Source organism: Podarcis liolepis (genome assembly GCF_965112155.1).
Source record: "Podarcis liolepis genome assembly, chromosome: 12".
NCBI classification, from domain to species: Eukaryota; Metazoa; Chordata; class Lepidosauria; order Squamata; family Lacertidae; genus Podarcis; species Podarcis liolepis.
In genome coordinates this window covers 7,409,377-7,427,034 of record NC_139563.1, presented here as the reverse complement: position 1 = coordinate 7,427,034, position 17,658 = coordinate 7,409,377, and the positions used below count along the sequence as shown (strand labels likewise).

General features: G+C 47.0%; 1 protein-coding gene across 1 annotated transcript in view; it reads left to right on the top strand.

The window, feature by feature from the left end:
• Positions 1-16,109, top strand: part of VIPR1 (vasoactive intestinal peptide receptor 1) — a 112,878-nt gene extending 96,769 nt beyond the window's left edge. The window contains exons 9-13 of the mRNA XM_083467086.1: positions 1,080-1,146; positions 2,058-2,149; positions 8,240-8,372; positions 9,581-9,622; positions 14,192-16,109. Coding sequence (XP_083323212.1) covers positions 1,080-1,146; positions 2,058-2,149; positions 8,240-8,372; positions 9,581-9,622; positions 14,192-14,383 — 526 coding nt within the window. The 3' untranslated portion in view covers positions 14,384-16,109. The remainder of the gene's footprint in view (positions 1-1,079; positions 1,147-2,057; positions 2,150-8,239; positions 8,373-9,580; positions 9,623-14,191) is intronic.
• The last annotated feature ends 1,549 nt before the right edge of the window (positions 16,110-17,658 follow it).

The following is a 17,658-nucleotide window of genomic DNA, read 5'->3' as shown; positions in this document are numbered from 1 at the left end:
TACAAATAATAAAATTCCTGTTACCATTATTATTCTGGGGGTCACTTGCCACTGGTGGACAGAGCCGGGGAGAAAACAGGTGGAGGAACAGATGCAACCTTTAGCATTGTACAGTACAGTCGTACCTTGGTTGCCAAATGCCTTGGAACTCGTATGTTTCGGCTCCTGAACAATCAAAAACCGGAAATGAGTGTTCCAGTTTCCAAACAATTTTCAGAAGCTGAATGTCCAGCGTGGCTTCCATGGCTTCCGGTTAGCTGCAGGAGCTTCCTGCAGCCAATCAGAAGGCGTGCTTTGGTTTCCAAACATTTTGGAAGTCGAATGGACTTCCAGAACAGATTCCGTCCAACTTCCAAGGTACGACTGTAGCTGGATTCCAGCCCTGTGAAAGCCTGAGTTTACTGAGTATACACACCACGAAGGACTTGACCAGAGGATGAGCCTTTCCAGCTCAGTCGTAGCAGAGGCTCCGACAAGCGGTACATCCAGGCAAATGAGAGGCATTGTCACATTCAGGTGAGAGGGCATGGTCTCAGGTATTGCCTAAGGATGAGATGTGGCCTAGAGAGGCCTGAGGGCGACCTGAAGAGACCTGGAGAGCCACATATGTCTCCTGGGTCTGAGGTTCCCCAACATTGGCCCCGATATAGACATTACAGAGCAAGACGGGCCATGGCAGCTTCCGGTATTCCTCTCTTTCCCTGCATTGTGCAGCAATTGGGAAGTGTTAGATGTGGTCTGGGGCCCCTTTTCAGTTCCTGTGGGGCCCCACAGGCCTCGTCACTGCTGCACATGAGCATATCATGCAGAGTCCAACCACTGGGTCCATCTAACCCACGATAGTCCATTCCAGTTGACAGCAGCTTCCTGTGGTCTCAGCTGAAGGCCTAAGATGCTTTTGCAGAGATACCAGCATGTGCTTCCACCCCTGAGCTGTGGTCCTATGAACTGTGTGTGCCTCTTTAAGATACAGACATCCTCCTTCTACATTGTCTGGAACTGAAGGGTATCATTTACTTCCTCAACTGCTTCCTCCGTACCCAAGAAGAAGTTAATGATCTATTTGTATTCCTTTGCAGTTGTTGGGACTTAATCGAATCTCCCTTTTGGTGGATCATCAAGGCTCCCATTTTGGTTTCCATATTGGTAATGTATCCATAGATATATATTCCCCCCCCCCCCATCATTCCTTCGCTGGCCTTCTCATGCAACGCTGTTGCTTCTGGGGAGACAGAAATCGCCTCCGGTGTTTCGTTACTGGATTCTAGAGAGGAGTTTTGCTAAGAATATGCTTTGCTTAGCAGGAACAGAACCCAGATGTATCAATTCTGATTCACATCCTTCACAAGTCCAGTTCATGCTGACGTTCTGCTCCAGGCAGTTGTCTCAGCCAGGGGAGGGAGGGGTTCTAGGCCACATAGGTACATGTTCTAGGCTCAGATTTTAAGACACATGCTGCTAGACCCTGTTGAGGGTCCATTAAGCAACACGTGGTCTAGCAGATTTCTGGGTCCGGGGCACTAACCTTAGGTGTGCTGTGGTAAACGGTACCTCTCCGTCTCCTCCGACTAACCGGAAAGGCTCTTGACCTGTCATGGCATCGACGTGTGCATAGCTGTGCTCTGTGGGCTTGACATCATCATACTTGGGATGTCATAACACAAAAGTCCCAAGCAGGCTGATGTCAGGCCCAAGATGGCTGCCGTCCTGTGTTGCTTTACCTTGTCCCTCTCTGAGTGGTGTCTGGTCTTTGTTGTCTCTCGATTATGCGGCGTACACCCAAAAAATGAAGTTGTGGCGGGCAAAATAATCCTTCTGAAGCAGGGCCGTTCGACGAGCTCGTACACACGACTGTTTTACCACACATTACCTCACACATCTGGACCGAATGTGTGGCAAAATCTTAGCGTGCCACATGGCAAGGTAACGAAGAGGACAAGAGCTAACCCCTTATCACCCCGTGGCGGTTTAGTCATGTTTGTTGACTCCGATTGACAGAAAAGGAACTTACCTGTCCCCTTTTTCTAATTTTGTTTATCGATTTCTCTCCCCCACAGATAAATTTCGTCCTCTTTATTTGCATCATCCGGATACTAGTTCAGAAACTTCACTCTCCAGATGTCGGACGAAATGATACAAGCCAGTATTCGTAAGTCTGAATTTACTTTGCAGCTCAAAAAATGATATATTTTTTTTGCATTTCCTGAGGTTAGATAGATAGATTGATTGTTAATATTTATACCCTCCACCTCCTCCTAGGAGCCTCAGTGTGGCATTCATGGTTCTCCTCCCTCCCTGTTTTATCCTCACAACTGTAGGGACGTTTATAGATGCTAGGAGAGGGTACATTTAGTAGATATTATCCTTCCTTGTGAGTTCAGCAGTGCATCCCTTTGCAGCTTAAAAAGGGAAGCTTTGGTAGGCTAGTTTTAGTCTTTTCGTTTAAGTAATCCAGGTTGCTTTAAGACTCACCAGATTCTCCCGGTATTCCCCCCTCCCCGGAAAACAATAATCACACAGACAACCTTGCAAAAAAGTAACAATAATATTTATTCACTCAGAATACTTGTTGAAGAGTAACAGATGCAGCAACTTTGTTCAGGCAGGCTTAAAATGGCAATCCAGTTACAAAGGCATACTTTAGTCCAGTTCAAAATGGAGTCTGAGCTATGGAGCAATGGCGCTCAGAAATGAATTGTCCTATCAACTTAGTTGGCTTCGAAAGAGAATGAGACCAATCCATGGAGGAGAGGGCCGCCATGTTGGAATATTCAAGAAGAAACTTGGAAACAGTCTTGAACAAGTTGCTAGGCGACAGAAAATTTCCCCAGCAACAGGTGTCCTTATTAGGGCATGTGGTCGGCTAAGTCTGGGTCGGTGTAAATGAGCATGTGAATGAGTCAGCATTAGGTCTCTCTGGCCTGGAGGGCTAAAAGAGGAAAAAATTATGTTGCGTTATTTGTTTATTTATTTAGGACCAGTGTAAAGTTTTGTAAATACTGTATTTTTCTGTGTATAAGACTAGGTTTTTCCCCTAAGAAATAATATACAAAATTTGGGGGCATCTTATACACGGGGGCCACCTCCCCCCATTTCCTTAAACCGGAGTCCCCCCAAATAGGGGGCGTCTTATACATGGGGGGCATCTTATAGATGGGTAATAAAGACTCTAAGAAGCAGAACCAAATTGTGTGTATTCCTATAGTGGGAATTTCACTAAGAGATAGCTGGAATGCTGCTGATGTTGTAAAGAAGTAAAAGATGCAGTAAAGCTTTTCTGTAAAAGGAACTCTGCTGCAGAAAGAAATGGAAACTCAAGATTAGATGCTCACATACCAACATACCAGTGGCTACAGTGCCGGATTTACTTATAAGCTCAACAAGCTATAGCTTAGGGCCCCACTCCCTTGGGGGCCCAAAAAATATTTAAAGGAAAAACAACTGGATGTACATTTCCAAAATATAAGATAAAGAACAAATAAAATAAAACTTACATCCAGCAACAGTGTTTTGTGTTGTGTAGGCTCCTATGATATAAGTCATGGGCCCCGCCTGCTAGCCTGCTCCCTAAAATATCACTGGTTTACTCATTTCTATATATAGGATACCTACATTCTGCATGTGCAAATGGCTTTAGATACCTATTAGGTCCATAAATTACCATATAGCATATAAAAGGTAAAGGGTAAAGGGACCCCTGACCATTAGGTCCAGTCGTGGCTGACTCTGGGGTTGCGGTGCTCATCTCGCTTTATTGGCCGAGGGATCCAGCGTACAGCTTCCGGGTCATGTGGCCAGCATGACTAAGCCGCTTCTGGCGAACCAGAGCAGCACACGGAAATGCCGTTTACCTTCCCACCAGAGCGGTACCTATTTATCTACTTGCACTTTGACGTCCTTTCAAACTGCTAGGTTGGCAGGAGCAGGGACCGAGCAATGGGAGCTCACCCCGTTGTGGGGATTCGAACCGCTGACCTTCTGAACAGCAAGTCCTAGGCTCTGTGGTTTAACCCACAGCGCCACCCGCGTCCCTATTCAAGACAAAAAACAGCGACAATTTGTTGTTGACAAAGGACAGCTGGACATATAAAGGGCCCCATTACCTTCAGTAGCTTAGGGCCGCATCAAACCTAAATGCGGCCCTGAATGGCTACTAGCCACGACAGGTATGATCTGCCTCCATTTTGGACGCAGCAACGCTTCTGTATGCTAGTTGCTGGAAACCACAGGAGGGGAGAATGTTGCCGTACCCCCGTCCTGCTTGCGGGTTTCGCCCAGGAATTTGGTGGCCCCTGTGAGAACAGGGTGCTGGTCCAGATGGGTCTTGGGCCTGATCCACCAAGGATCTTTTTACATTTGCACCTTCACTTGATAACAAGTTTCCAGGAAGCGGAAGCCAAGGCGTTTCTGTTCAGAAACTTTCTTGGAAGCGCCAGGCTGATCTGAAGCCATCGCACCTGCAGAAATTAGAGTAAGCAGCTCCTGGAATCCATTGGCAGTTCCTGAAACGAGGACTTCAGGGAACTGCCGCGCTCGTTGAGTGTTTCCTTGCCAGGCTGCCGTTTGTGTTGTTCTGATCTAGAGTCTTGCTATCAAGAATATTGGCAAGCAGGTATGCTCTCTGAAGGCAGCTCCTATTGCAAAAAAAAGGAGAGGATTCATTTTGTCAGTTATCACAGAGACGAGTTAAGAGGCTCGCTACATTATTGCATCAGTAACAGTGTCCCAAATAAAGTCATACCTCATGTTGCATTCCGCTCTTGTTACAGGTGCAGGTCAAATGAGGGCTTAATAATAATATATATAATAATAATTTATTATTTATACCCCACCCATCTGGCTGGGTTTCCCCAGCCACTCTGGGCAGCTTCCAACAAAACACTAAAATACAATAACCTATTAAACATTAAAAGCTTCCCTGAACAGGGCTGCCTTCAGATGTCTTCTAAAAGTTTGGTAGTTATTTTTCTCTTTGACATCTGGTGGGAGGGCGTTCCACAGGGCGGGTGCCACTACCGAGAAGGCCCTCTGCTTGGTTCCCTGTAACTTGGCTTCTTGCAGCGAGGGAACTGCCAGAAGGCCCTCAGCACTGGACCTCAGTGTCCGGGCAGAACGATGGAGGTGGAGATGCTCCTTCAGTTATACTGGACCGAGGCCGTTTAGGGCTTTAAAGGTCAGCACCAACACTTTGAATTGCAGACTCCCAGGAGCCACACAGGGTGGCGCTGTGGGTTAAACCACAGAGCCTAGGACTTGCCGATCAGAAGGTCGCAGTTCAAATCCCTGCAACGGGGTGAGCTCCCATTGCTCGGTCCCTGCTCCTGCCAACCTAGCAGTTCGAAAGCACGTCACAAAGCAAGTAGATAAATAGGTACTGCTCCGGTGGGAAGGTAAACGGCGTTTCCGTGAGCTGCTCTGGTTCGCCAGAAGCGGCTTAGTCATGCTGGCCACATGACCCGGAAGCTGTATGCCGGCTCCCTCGGCTAATAAAGCGAGATGAGCGCTGCAACCCCAGAGTCGGCCAGGATTGGACCTAATGGTCAGGGGTCCCTTTACCTTAGGAGCCACACAGAGGGACCTAGAGGGCTGTATCCAGCCCCTTAGCCATGGTTTGAGCATCACGGTTGCATCTGAGCCCCAATCCCCGTGAACCTTTTCTGACAGCTTCAGGGCTACACTATTCTGGCCCCTCTGTCTTCTCTTACGCCCTGATGAACATTTGCGGCTTCCTCTCATTTCCAATTCAAGATGTCCCTGCTCCAAGGAGCTCTGATTAAATCAGCATATGGAAAGATGTCCCCAATCAGGGCAGCGTCATAATGGATTCGAATGCCTCTCTTTTAGCAGAGCTCATCGGGAACTCTGCAAGTCTAACTAGACCAGCATGAGATATTCATCAGCCAAGCACCTTTACAAATTAAGTAGTGCTGGTGGAAGGAAGTTGTCCTCAGTTAATCCTCAGAACTACAAATAATTCAGCCAGAAACAGAACAGAGGCGCATTCTCAGCCCCAGTTCTGCCAGAAAGACAGAAGAAGAGAGGTGTTTTATGAAGGAGGGCTGAAGTCCGTTGACAGCAAGTAGCAAGAGATGGCGGAAGAATAGAATCATAGAACTGTAGAGCTGGAAGAGACCACAAGGGACATCTAGTCCAACCCCCTGCTATGCAGGAATCTTTTGCCCAGTGTGGTGCTCAAACCCATGGCCTGAGATTAAGGCATCCTAGGCTCTACCGACTGAGCTAAACGCAAAATATTGTGAAGTCACAACACAAAGTACATTCATGGATGAGGAGCTAAATGTGTAGCTGCCATTTTTCCGACACCCTTCCACATCCAGCATTAACTTGCAGTTAGTCTGTTGTTTTTATAGCACTCTTAGATACAATATTGTACCTCTGGGTGTAATAAGAGCATGAAAACTATACATATATATCAGCTCCCTTCTCCGAAGACCTTACAGTTGGCACCACTCCCCATCAAATGTTTTCTGTCTGGCATGACCTCATGATCTAGCTCTCCATCTTTGGGGGACTGAGACCATGGACTGAGAGGAGTTATTGCTTTCAGAGCCAGCCCTGCATGTCCCCACTGCTCAAGGGACCCCAGTGCAAAATGGAGCACGTTCTCCTCAATCTCTCTGGCCTGAGCAGATCACATTGTCTTCCTCTGACTTAGAAGACTCCAGCCCAGAAGCTTCATCCAAGTCAGTGGCCGTTGAGGCAAGCTCTGTCCCTTTAGCTGACTAAACATTAGGAAGAACTTTCTGACAGCAAGTTCTGTTTGACAGTGGAACGAACTGTCGGAAATCAAGCCTTTATCGGGAGAAACTGGCAACTCTCCCAGGCACCCGGCTTGGTCTCCTGCTGACCTCCCCGTCTGCTTTCCCGGCAAGATCCAGGCAGAGGTCGCGATAGGCGATCCTTCTCAGCATGAGAAGAACACACCACTCTTTCCTGCCCCCCCCCCAGGCAGGGGAAAGAGATAGACAGAAACGTATTTACATGCCTTTATTTCTGTCTTTGCAGCGTTACAGAAAACATGACTGTTCTCTTCAAACTCCAACAGCCGAGAGACAAAAACCTCCTGTACTTCCTGTACAGCTCATATTACACTCTGAGCTAATTCCGGTGCCCTCTGCACTGTGAATTGACTGTCCCTCTGTTTACCACGGAACAGTCCCAACATTCCCATTATGTTTTGCTTTCAAGCTAGCAGTAGCTCGTGGCTGCATTGCTTCAATATCGTAACACGAACTCCATCGGAAGGTGGCGGACTCTCCTTCCTTGGAGGTTTAGAGGCAGAGGTTGGATGGCCACCTCTCATGGATGCTTTAGCTGAGATTCCTGCATTGGGGGTTGGACTAGATAACTTACAGGGTCCCTACCATCTCTATGATCCTGGATGTGGTTTCTCACAGAGGATGGTGCCAACCCCCCTGGTGGAGTTGCAGTTCTTCTTAAGGCTCAGTCTGGGATTGCTTCTAGTTGGTGAGGTGTTCTGGGGCCAGACCTAAAGGCAGATCTCTCTCTTATAGAGCCAGTGTGATATAGTGGTTAAGAGCGGTAGACTTGTAATCTGGTGAACCGGGTTCGCTTCCTTGCTCCTCCACATGCAGCTGCAGGGTGACCCTGGGCTAGTCACACTTTTCTGAAGTCTCTCAGCCTCACTCACCTCACAGAGTGTGGGGGAGGAAGGGAAAGGAGATTGTTAACTGCTTTGAGACTCCTTAGGGTAGTGATAAAGCAGGATATCAAATCCAAAATCGTCATCTTCTTCTTCTTCCACTCTGACTCTCTGGCCGCATCCCTTGCAGAAGGGGAATCTTTGTGGGAATGTTGTGGATAGTAGGAGAGGATATATTGATTACCGTATTTTTCACTCTATAGGACGCACTTTTTCCCCTCCAAAAATGAAGGGGGAAAGTGTGTGTGTCCTATGGAGTGAATGCAGGCTTTCCATGAAGCCTGGAGAGTGAGAGGGGTCAGTGCGCACCGACCCCTCTCACTCTCCAGGCTTCAGGAAGCTATCCGCAAGCCTGCGGAGCCCGGTGGGAGTTCCTGCCAGGCTCCGCAGGCTTGCGGACAACTGCCTGCTGTCCGAAGTCTGGGGAGCGTGTCGCTGCGCACCCCAGGCTTCGGGCAGCTCTCCGCAAGCCTGGGCATGCAGTTCAGTTCTAGATCTTCAGGTCTTCCTCCATCCTGTGCGCCCATCTCTCTGTGTTCTTCTCCCTCCTGCCAGGAGACTTGCAAAATCCACCTTACTGCTGATCCCGCTCTTCGGCATCCACTACACCATCTTCGCCCTCTTCCCCGACAAATCAAAGCTGCTGGAGATGAAGCTGGTCTTCGAACTTGTGCTGGGATCCTTTCAGGTAAGCCGCTTCCCCCTGCTGCAAGGCTGGATCTCACAGGAACGATGGCAATTTCATTCATACTCCACGTCTGTCCCCACCTGGACATCGGTGAGCTCCAAGGGTGCCTTTGGCCGTTTCCTGCACCTCCTCCTTCTGCTTAGTGTGGCCTCAGTGTGGGACAGTGGCTTTCCAATGTCCTTATCACCTTACTGTCTGCCACAGAACCATGACGCATTGCAGGGGGTTCTGGGGCACAGTCTTAAGAAAGGCCTGTCTGGTCTAGCGACGCACTTACCATAGTGGTCAACCAAATGCCCGTTATGGGAAACCATTTCCAGTGGTGCCCCCTAGACCAGTCTCTTGCAACTGTGAATTGGGGAAGAAGATGGTTAGCAGGATTGGTGATATGCGGAAGTGAGAATTTTTTGCATTATTTTCATGGAGGGGAATTTTTCACCATGTCTCTTGTGGAAGAGATCTCACAATTAGCAACAAAATAGCTTCTTCTTTATTCTAAGATATATATTTTACTGCATCTGCATCAGCAGTTGTCATTCTGGCCGCCATTTTGTATCTCCCACAATGCCATAGCTGTCAACTTACAGATTTGAAAGTAAGGGATCAGCAGCCAAAATAAGGGATCAACAATTACTTTGATAAAATACATATTTTGCTGCGTGCAAATGGCTTTAGATACCTATTAGGTCCATAAATTACCATATAGCATATATTCAACACAAAAAAACAGCAACAATTTGTTTTTGACAAAGCACAGCTAGACATAGAAAGGGCCCCATTACCTTCAGTAGCTTATTTAAGGGACATCATCAATAAGGGACAGCAGCGGGACATGGCGCTGGGATAAGGGACTGTCCCGCCAAATAAGGGACACTTGACAGCTATGCACAATGCCCAAGATTGGATGTCTTTGTGGGTATTGCTGGGGAGATCCCCTAGCGATCCACTTAGAAAACTCCTGTTTGTGCTTATATTAAGCAAGAGATTCTGCTCTCTTCTTGACATGAAACTTTGACTTTTTTTGCTCTTTCTCTCTTGTCTGGGAAGAGTTTGAACGGAATGTTCCATTGGGGTTGATACAAACTCTTCCCTAGCCTTTGGGATCTGGGGGGTGAGGCTACACATTTAAATATGTCCCTAAAACAAAGGCAATGAAATAAAAATCTATGTTGTCTCTTCTTTTCTTTTTCCCCTTCCCCCTTTTCTAGGGCTTTGTGGTGGCTGTCTTGTACTGCTTCCTCAATGGAGAGGTAAGATCAGCCATGATATTTGCAAAGGGAACAAGCATTACTGGGGCTGCCAAGCGATTAAATAACATTTAGTTCATTAATGACCTGCCTTTTTGCTGCTCCGCCAACTAATTCATCGATCAAATTTAATTGAATTTGCTCCTTATTCTTGCACCGTAATGCATAATGCAGAGCTTAACAAATTATGACGCATCGTTTAACAATGGAAAAATAAGTATTTCTCAGATGTTGGAACGAAATATACATGAGGGCCAAAGCCAAACTGAGGTCAGATATTCATCACTACAAGGGAATCCCAACCCCCAACGAGCTACTGAGACGAGTTGCAATGGCTCTCCAAACCTCTGAGGACTTTTAATAATTACTGCTGTCTTTTGATATGTGGTTCGTTTAAGAAATTTTGGTTTCACAGAACAAGGAATGTAGGCCGAATGAGAGCAACATTGCCGTTGTTTGGTAAAAGCGCCTAGAATTTACTGGATGCTATACACAGATTTAAAACGAAACAAGCCCATGCCTGTAGATTTATGATCTAAAAGGCACAGCACAGAAGGAAAAAGGGAGGAGGAGGGAAGAGGAAAATAAGCAAACCCAGGCAGCAGTTCTTAAAGTCACATGAGCCCTATTGGGTGTTCACTCCCAAGATTAAGAATTGCATGATGGAGAAGGAGGAGCGGCACCAGCTGGCCTCCGCCCCCCATACATTGTGGAGGCCTTCAGTAGAGAGATATTTCTGCTAAACGCGCACAGAGGCTCCCCATGTGAACTGGAACTCAGGCCAGCTATTCATGCAGGGTTCTATACATTAGAGGAGACTTACCTGCATACATCAGGTTCCCCTCTACTGACGTTCCTCCTAATGCATGGATATGGAGATGTTCAGTGGGGCAGGGCTGTCAGATGCTGCCCCAGCTTACCCCCTGTGCAATTATTATTATTATTATTATTATTATTATTATTATTATTATTATTATTACCCCGCCCATCTGGCAGGGTTTCCCCAGCCACTCTCAGCGTCTCCCAACAGAATATTAACATGATAAAACATCAAACATTAAAAACTTCCCTAAACAGGGCTGCCTTCAGATGTCTTCTAAACGTCAGATACAGTGGTACCTCAGTTACAGACGCTTCAGGTTACAGACTCCACTAACCCAGAAATAGTATCTTGGGTTAAGAACTTTGCTTCAGGGTGAGAACAGAAATCGCGCGGCGGCGGCAGCGGGAGGCTCCATTAGCTAAAGTGGTCTTCAGGTTAAGAACAGTTTCAGGTTAAGAACAGACCTCCAGAACAAATTAAGTTCTTAACCCGAGGTACCACTGTAGTTGTTTATTGCCTTGACATCTGCTGGGAGGGCATTCCACAGGGCGGGTGCCACCACCGAGAAGGCCCTATGCCTGGTTCCCTGTAACCTCACTTCTCACAGAGAGAGAACCGGCAGAAGTCCCTCGACACTGGACCTCAGTGTCCGGGCTGAACGATGGGGTTGAGACGCTCCTTTAGGTATACTGGGCCGAGGCTGTTTAGGGCTTTAAAGGTCAGCACCAGCACTTTGAATTGTGCTCAGAAACGTACTGGGAGCCAATGTAGGTCTTTCAGGACTGGTATTATATGGTCTCAGCAGCCACCCCCAGTCACCTGTCTAGCTGCCGCATTCTGGATTAATTGCAGTTTCTGAGTCACCTTCAAAGGTAGCCCCACGTAGAGCACATTGCAGTAGTCCAACCAGGAGATAACCAGAGCATGTGCCACTCTGGCGATACAGTCTGCGGGCAGGTAGGGTCTCAGCCACGTACCAGATGGAGCTGGTAAACAGCTGCCCTGGACACAGAATTGACCTGCTCCCCCGTGGACAGCTGTGAGTCCAGAATGACTCCCAGGCTGCGCACCTGGTCCTTCAGGGGCACAGTTACCCCATTCAGGACCAGGGAGTCCTCTGCTGGAATTCCTGCTCCGTGACTGCAGTCATGGGATTTTTGTCTATCACATGACGGTGTAAGTTTTGACTCCACAGAGTGGGAAGTGACGGAGGCAGGATGTTTGTGTTACTGTGTTCCGTGAAGTGGGACTATTGTCCTTTGTTCTTTTTCTCTTTGCTGTCTGATGCTAGAGAGAGAGGGAGCCATGTTGCAGTGCTCTGTGTGTGGAGATTAGGCAAAATGCTGAGTTGCTGAGGTCTGTTACGCAAGCTGCGATGACTCTGTGGATCCCTAAGTGTGCCGGTGTCTGTTGGTCGCTGTGATGTTCGGGCAGAAGAAAGCTTTTGAAGCTCCCGAACGATCGACCAGGAGGGAGAGACATGCCAGTCGGGCATGTGTCTCTGCCAGGGTCATACTTGAGAGTAGGACAAGCTCCTGACATACTCCACACCTGCCTGTCCCCTGTCCCCCCCAAACTTCAATTCTTAACTGTTAGAGTGAATACCCCAATAGGATTTATTGTGCTTAAAATTAGCATCTTGAATGGAAACTGTTCAGAAGAGGGGATGAGCCACATGGCAGCTCCTCCCTCAACTGAACTGTTAGTTTGGGCACAGCTATGCCATTTCCCCTTCTGCTTCAAAAAATCCGTTGGGTGTTTTAAACTCCCTCTCTTAATGAATACTCTCCATCATTGAGCAAGTTCCCCTGCCTTTACTCCATGGCTTAAGAGGCCTCTACTTCTATCCTGCCCTTTGTCTGAAGGCCCCAGGGCAAGTTACAGCAATAGGCAAATAAAAGAATCAACAATAAAAGAGAGATTTAGAACCAGCAAATAAAAGAGAGATTTAAAACCAGCAAAATAATAGATTATTTTTTTTAAAAAAAAGAAATACCTGTCAGTTTTCTGCAGTCTACATTTGAAAGCCTGGCAGAAGACGGCAGAAAACTAATAGGTATTCTTTTTTAAAAAAAACAACACACTATTATTTTGCTGGTTTTAAATCTCTCTTTTATTATTGATGATTTTATTTACCTATTGCTGTAACTTGCCCTGGAGGCTTCAGACAAAGGGCAGGATATATTTAGAAGGGAGGAAAGAAGGAAAGTAAGTAATGTAGAAAAAGAAAGAAGAAAAGAGTGTGTGGGGGATGAAAAAGTAATAAAGAAAAAAAGAGGGAATGAGAGAGGGGGGAGAGAGGAAGGAAGGAAGGAAGGAAGGAAGGAAGGAAGGAAGGAAGGAAGGGCTGGAGATTTAGAGAAAGACTGATATTTTGGGTGGTGAAATGCAATTTGTGGTAAGCTGGATTCACATGGCTGCAAAATGCAGCAAGGATTTCCATCAGCCCCATGATGAATGCAATTACAGTCGTACGTTGGAAGTCAAACGGAATCCGTTCCTGAAGTCCCTTTGACTTCCAAAACGTTCAGAAACCAAAGCGCAGCTTCTGATTGTGTGCAGAAAGCTCCTGCAGTCATTCAGAAGCCCCATCGGACATTTGGCTTCCAAAAATAGTTCGCAAACCACATAAGTGGAAGGACTTGCAAGTACTAAATTGGCTTAGGATTTAAGTGTGTTGAATTGTATAATACTATGGATTGGGATTATGATGTAAAGAAAGGAAGTTAGTAATTTGAACTAGTTAATTATATTAGAAAGTGAATATTGGGAAATTGCTAAAATGAGATTTAATGAAAATCAGTTAGGAAGGATTCGAGGAAGTCATTTAATAATGGAAATTAATTTGGATTTTTGATTGGAAGAAATCTTATATGCTTGTTTGTTCTTTTTATATTTTTTTTGTGTTGTGTTGTATTTGTATCAAATTTGGAAAATTAAATAAAAAATTGGGGGGGAATAGTTCACAAACCGGAACAGTCACTTCCGGGTTTGTGGTGTTCAGGAGCCAAAATGTTCAAGAACTAAGCTGTCCAAAAACCAAGGTACGGCTGTATTTGTTTTATCAATTGCATTTATATCCCACCTTTTTATCCAGGGAGCTCAAAGAGCAACAACCCTGTGAGATAGGTTAAGCTGAGAGGCAGCGACTGGCCCCCAAGGTCACCCAGTGACCTTCATGGGTGATTGGGGACTCGAACCCCGGTCTTCCAAGTCCTGGTCCAGCCCTTGACCCGCCACACCACTCTGGCTCTCAGCCTAGAAGAGCTCCACTGTAGCCTTTCAGACCTTTCCCATTGGCTGGGTCTGCGTTGCTCCCGGGAGGGAGGAAGGAGTCAATCAGACACCGAGGTTGGGTCAGAGAAAGAGTTTATTATTGTCTTGCAAGGTCTGTGCGTCAGAGTGGTCAGAATATTTACAACCTACAAGATAAGCCCCAGATCTGCCATCCCGTCTCCACTCGGAACTGACAAGGCCATCCATCATTAAGCCTTCATGGACTGATAAAGGAGACGGCTTTGTTTGCACAGCTGGGCCCTGTTTTATACAGCTCAAGTTAATGGACTTTAGCTAATGCATCCTTGAAGAAGGAATTTGGGAGTTATTGGGGCCTGGTTCGGGTAGCTGCACATTCAGGTTTGGGTAACCTGTCCCTTCACCACGAAGCACATCCACAAATCCAGAAGACCTCCTTCTTTCTCCCTTCCCCAGTTCATCTGCCCTCTCCCTTTCCTTGCTCCTTTCTTTAGGTCCAAGCCGAGCTGAAGCGGAAGTGGCGAAGGTGGCACATGGAGAGGTTCCTGGGCTCCGACATGAAATATCACCACCCCTCCATGGGCAGCAACGGGACCAACTTCAGCACCCAAATCTCCATGCTGACCAAGTGCAGCCCCAAGAGCAGGCGCTGCTCCAGCTTCCAAGCTGACTTGTCTCTGGTTTGAGACCCGGACGGGAATGACCGAGGGACCAAATGGGTGGGACACAAAGCAATGGGAGAGGAAAGATGGTGCCAGCCAGGACTTTGGATTAAGGGTGACAGGTGTGGAGTTGTGTGTGTGCATTATTTTTTTAAAGACAGAACATTCTTCTGTCAACCAAAGCAGGACAAAACACCGGAATAGCAGAAGGATGGGAAGAGGCCTGGTTGGGTGCTGGAGTCTCCTGTTGGTTCTTCTCAAGTCTTTAAGTTCTGAGTGTTGTTGGAGCGCTTGTGAATGCAGCGGAATCTCAGTGCATGGTGGATAAGAGAGAGCCCGCCTTTGCAGCTCTCAACCAGCAGATGCAGAATGAGCCAATGGGGGAAAGGAGCAGGTGTTGTGACCCCATCTGCCAAGATCTTTCGTGGGAGAGAAGGAATCATTTGATCAGAGAGATGCTCCCTGGACCTGACGCAGCCGACTAAGCCTCTCTCTCCGGTTAAACTTCAGAAGCCAGAAGGCCATCTCAACTCCAGAGACAGCATGGGATCATCCTGAATGCTCTGTTGGTTATATATCTGAAGTTTTAACTGGGTCCCCAAAGGCACTCCTGGAAAAGGTTGTCTTCTATTCTGTTTGGGGGAAGAAACCATCGGTCCAGGAAGTGCCATAATTGACAACTCTGATGGGCAGAAACTCTTCAGGGTCTCAGCAAGGGGCTCTCTGGGCTCTGAAGCCTAGGGGCACTTTCAACTGGAGATACCAGGGATTGATTTTCTGCATGCAGAGCACATGCGCTCCCAATAAGCTGTGGCCCCTCCTGAAGTGACAAGCAGTGGTTTGCACACTGCTTTTGAATCAGCTACATCTCATGCCCTCTCTCCCCACCTTCAACCATCAAGCAATCCCTCCCATCAAAAAAAGAAAGGAGAGATGATCCATTATCTTGGTGTTGGGAGCATCTGCTGGTTGGAGAAAAGACAATTCACCAGGTTCTTTGACCTGGGATGGGTGAATAATATGCCCTTCCTAACTAGGCTTGCCCTTTCCAGGCTGGGTGGTGACATCCCCAGGGGGTCTTCTGAGCAGCTTGGACAGGGAGACTCCACTGCCAGGATCTGTTGACGCATACCCAGATGCTACAAGCTGGTTGGAAGGAGCTCTGTTTTCATGTTACCTCCATTCAACAAACCCTGTGGATTCTGAAAAGGACAGAAAGAGTGCAAGGGGGAATGAGACTTGTGCGCTCTTGATAACTCATGGACTCTCAGTTCGGGAGCCTGTTATGCGCATGGTTCAGATGGAAAGCAGGGAGAAGACCAATTTGTTCGACGATCATCCTGCCCTTGGCTGCTTCCCCTTGAGGTGCCAGAGTTCTTAATTCCGCCCTCTTGTAAATATTCAGGAACTTTATGGGCCTGCTCTTCAGAAAGCAGCACTGACTGTGTGCGCGCAGAAGCCCTCCCTCTTTCCACCAACGACCATTTCTCAGTGTGACGATCGTCACCATCTCCTCTTGGCCAGTGCAGACACGGATCATGCCTTGTTCCTCACGAACTTTGACTGCGTGTTATTTATTTCGCCAGACTTGGAACTGTAAATAGTTTGGTTCCTTAGCCTTTCAATGGTTCATCTTGAAGGTGTCTCTTCTTTTCCATTTCAAAATGGTGGGGGTGGGGAGGGAGGAGGAATCTCTTCATTTGTGGCTGCCATTGCGTTGAGGAAATAATAAACCGGTAAGGGGGAAAAAGTGCTGTGCTTAAACTCTACTTAAAGGAAAGTGGGAAGCAGACTATTCCCAGTACAGTGGTACCTCGGGTTACAAACGCTTCAGGTTACAGACGCTTCAGGTTACAGACTCCCCTAACCCAGAAATAGTACCTCAGGTTAAGAACTTTGCTTCAGGATGAGAACAGAAATTGTGCTCCGGCAGCAGAAGGCCCCATTAGCTAAAGTGGTACCTCAGGTTAAGAACAGTTTCAGGTTAAGGATGGACCTCCAGAACGAATTAAGTTCTTAACCCGAGGTACCACTGTACGGCTACTGCAAAGCATTTATGCACTCCTAGCCGCCTCGTACCCAGCCTTGCTGAGGAATTCCAAGAAACTAAAAAAAATCGGTATGACTTTGAAAGATTCGCTCCACCATCTTGATTCAAAATGGCGCCCAGCTCACTTCCCCATCTATGGGAAATGAGAGGAGAGCCTTCTGTTGATAGACGAAGAGCAAGAATGGGGGGGGGTCAGTCTGGGGGGCAATTTTCTTTCATGGGCGGCCTTCCAGGGTGGGTAGAGTAGGTGGAACAACTGGCACATGATTCCTAGCTTTGTACAATTTCAGGCAGGAGCTTCGACATACAGCTGGACCCATTGCTCTGTCCTTTACACCACCCAGGCAAGCAAGGTACCCTATCACTGTCCAAGGACACATTCAGGCATGCCAAAAGCACAGGGGGAGGTGGAAGAACTGGACCAGTTTGAGGTGTGGACTGGGGATAGGAGATGCGGACTGGAAAAAGTCCCATGGGCCACAGAAGGAGAACTGGAGTGCCACATTATGCTTCTTGCCAGCCCTGAGGTTCTCCACCTCAGCCCTGGCTCATCACTAGATGCTTGGGGGGGGGGATCAACTCATCATTTAAGAAAAGAAAGAGAGCTTCCACAAGATGTTTATAGGGGACTCAGAAATAAATCCCATTTTAATGGCGCAGTCCCTAGAGAGGCTGTAGCTGGGCTGTGTTGTTTTCAAAAGAAAAATAATAATTATTTTATTTTATTATTTTTTAATAACTTTATTAGAAATTTTATTTACAACATAACATAAACCCCCCCCACCCGCCCCCCAATACAGAAATCCACCCTCATTAAACGTGAACATAGCATACAATAAGCATAACATACAACAAGACAAACAACCAAATAAATGACTATAAAAGTTATAATTAGAAACATCTTAATAATTATTCATAAAGGAAACAGCTTAGAAGAAGTAAATAAGGAGGCCAGATACAGGATAAAGGAAGTCAAAAGAAAAATAATAATAACCCATCTCTAACCCTTTGCCTAATTAAGAATTTATACCAAGGGGCCCAGTTTCCAAGGCACTAAAGTCAATAAAATCCAAGAAAAGAAACAAGGATCGTCTTCTGCAGATGAACAGGTGGCAGCTGCCTCCGCTTGCTTTAGTTAATCTCCTTTTGCTACTAACCAATGGAGCTGAAAGTTCATGCCTGGCAGTGAAAACAGTTGTGATGGCCTGGGAATCTGATTCAGAGGCTGAACGGGAGGAATCCCAGCCTG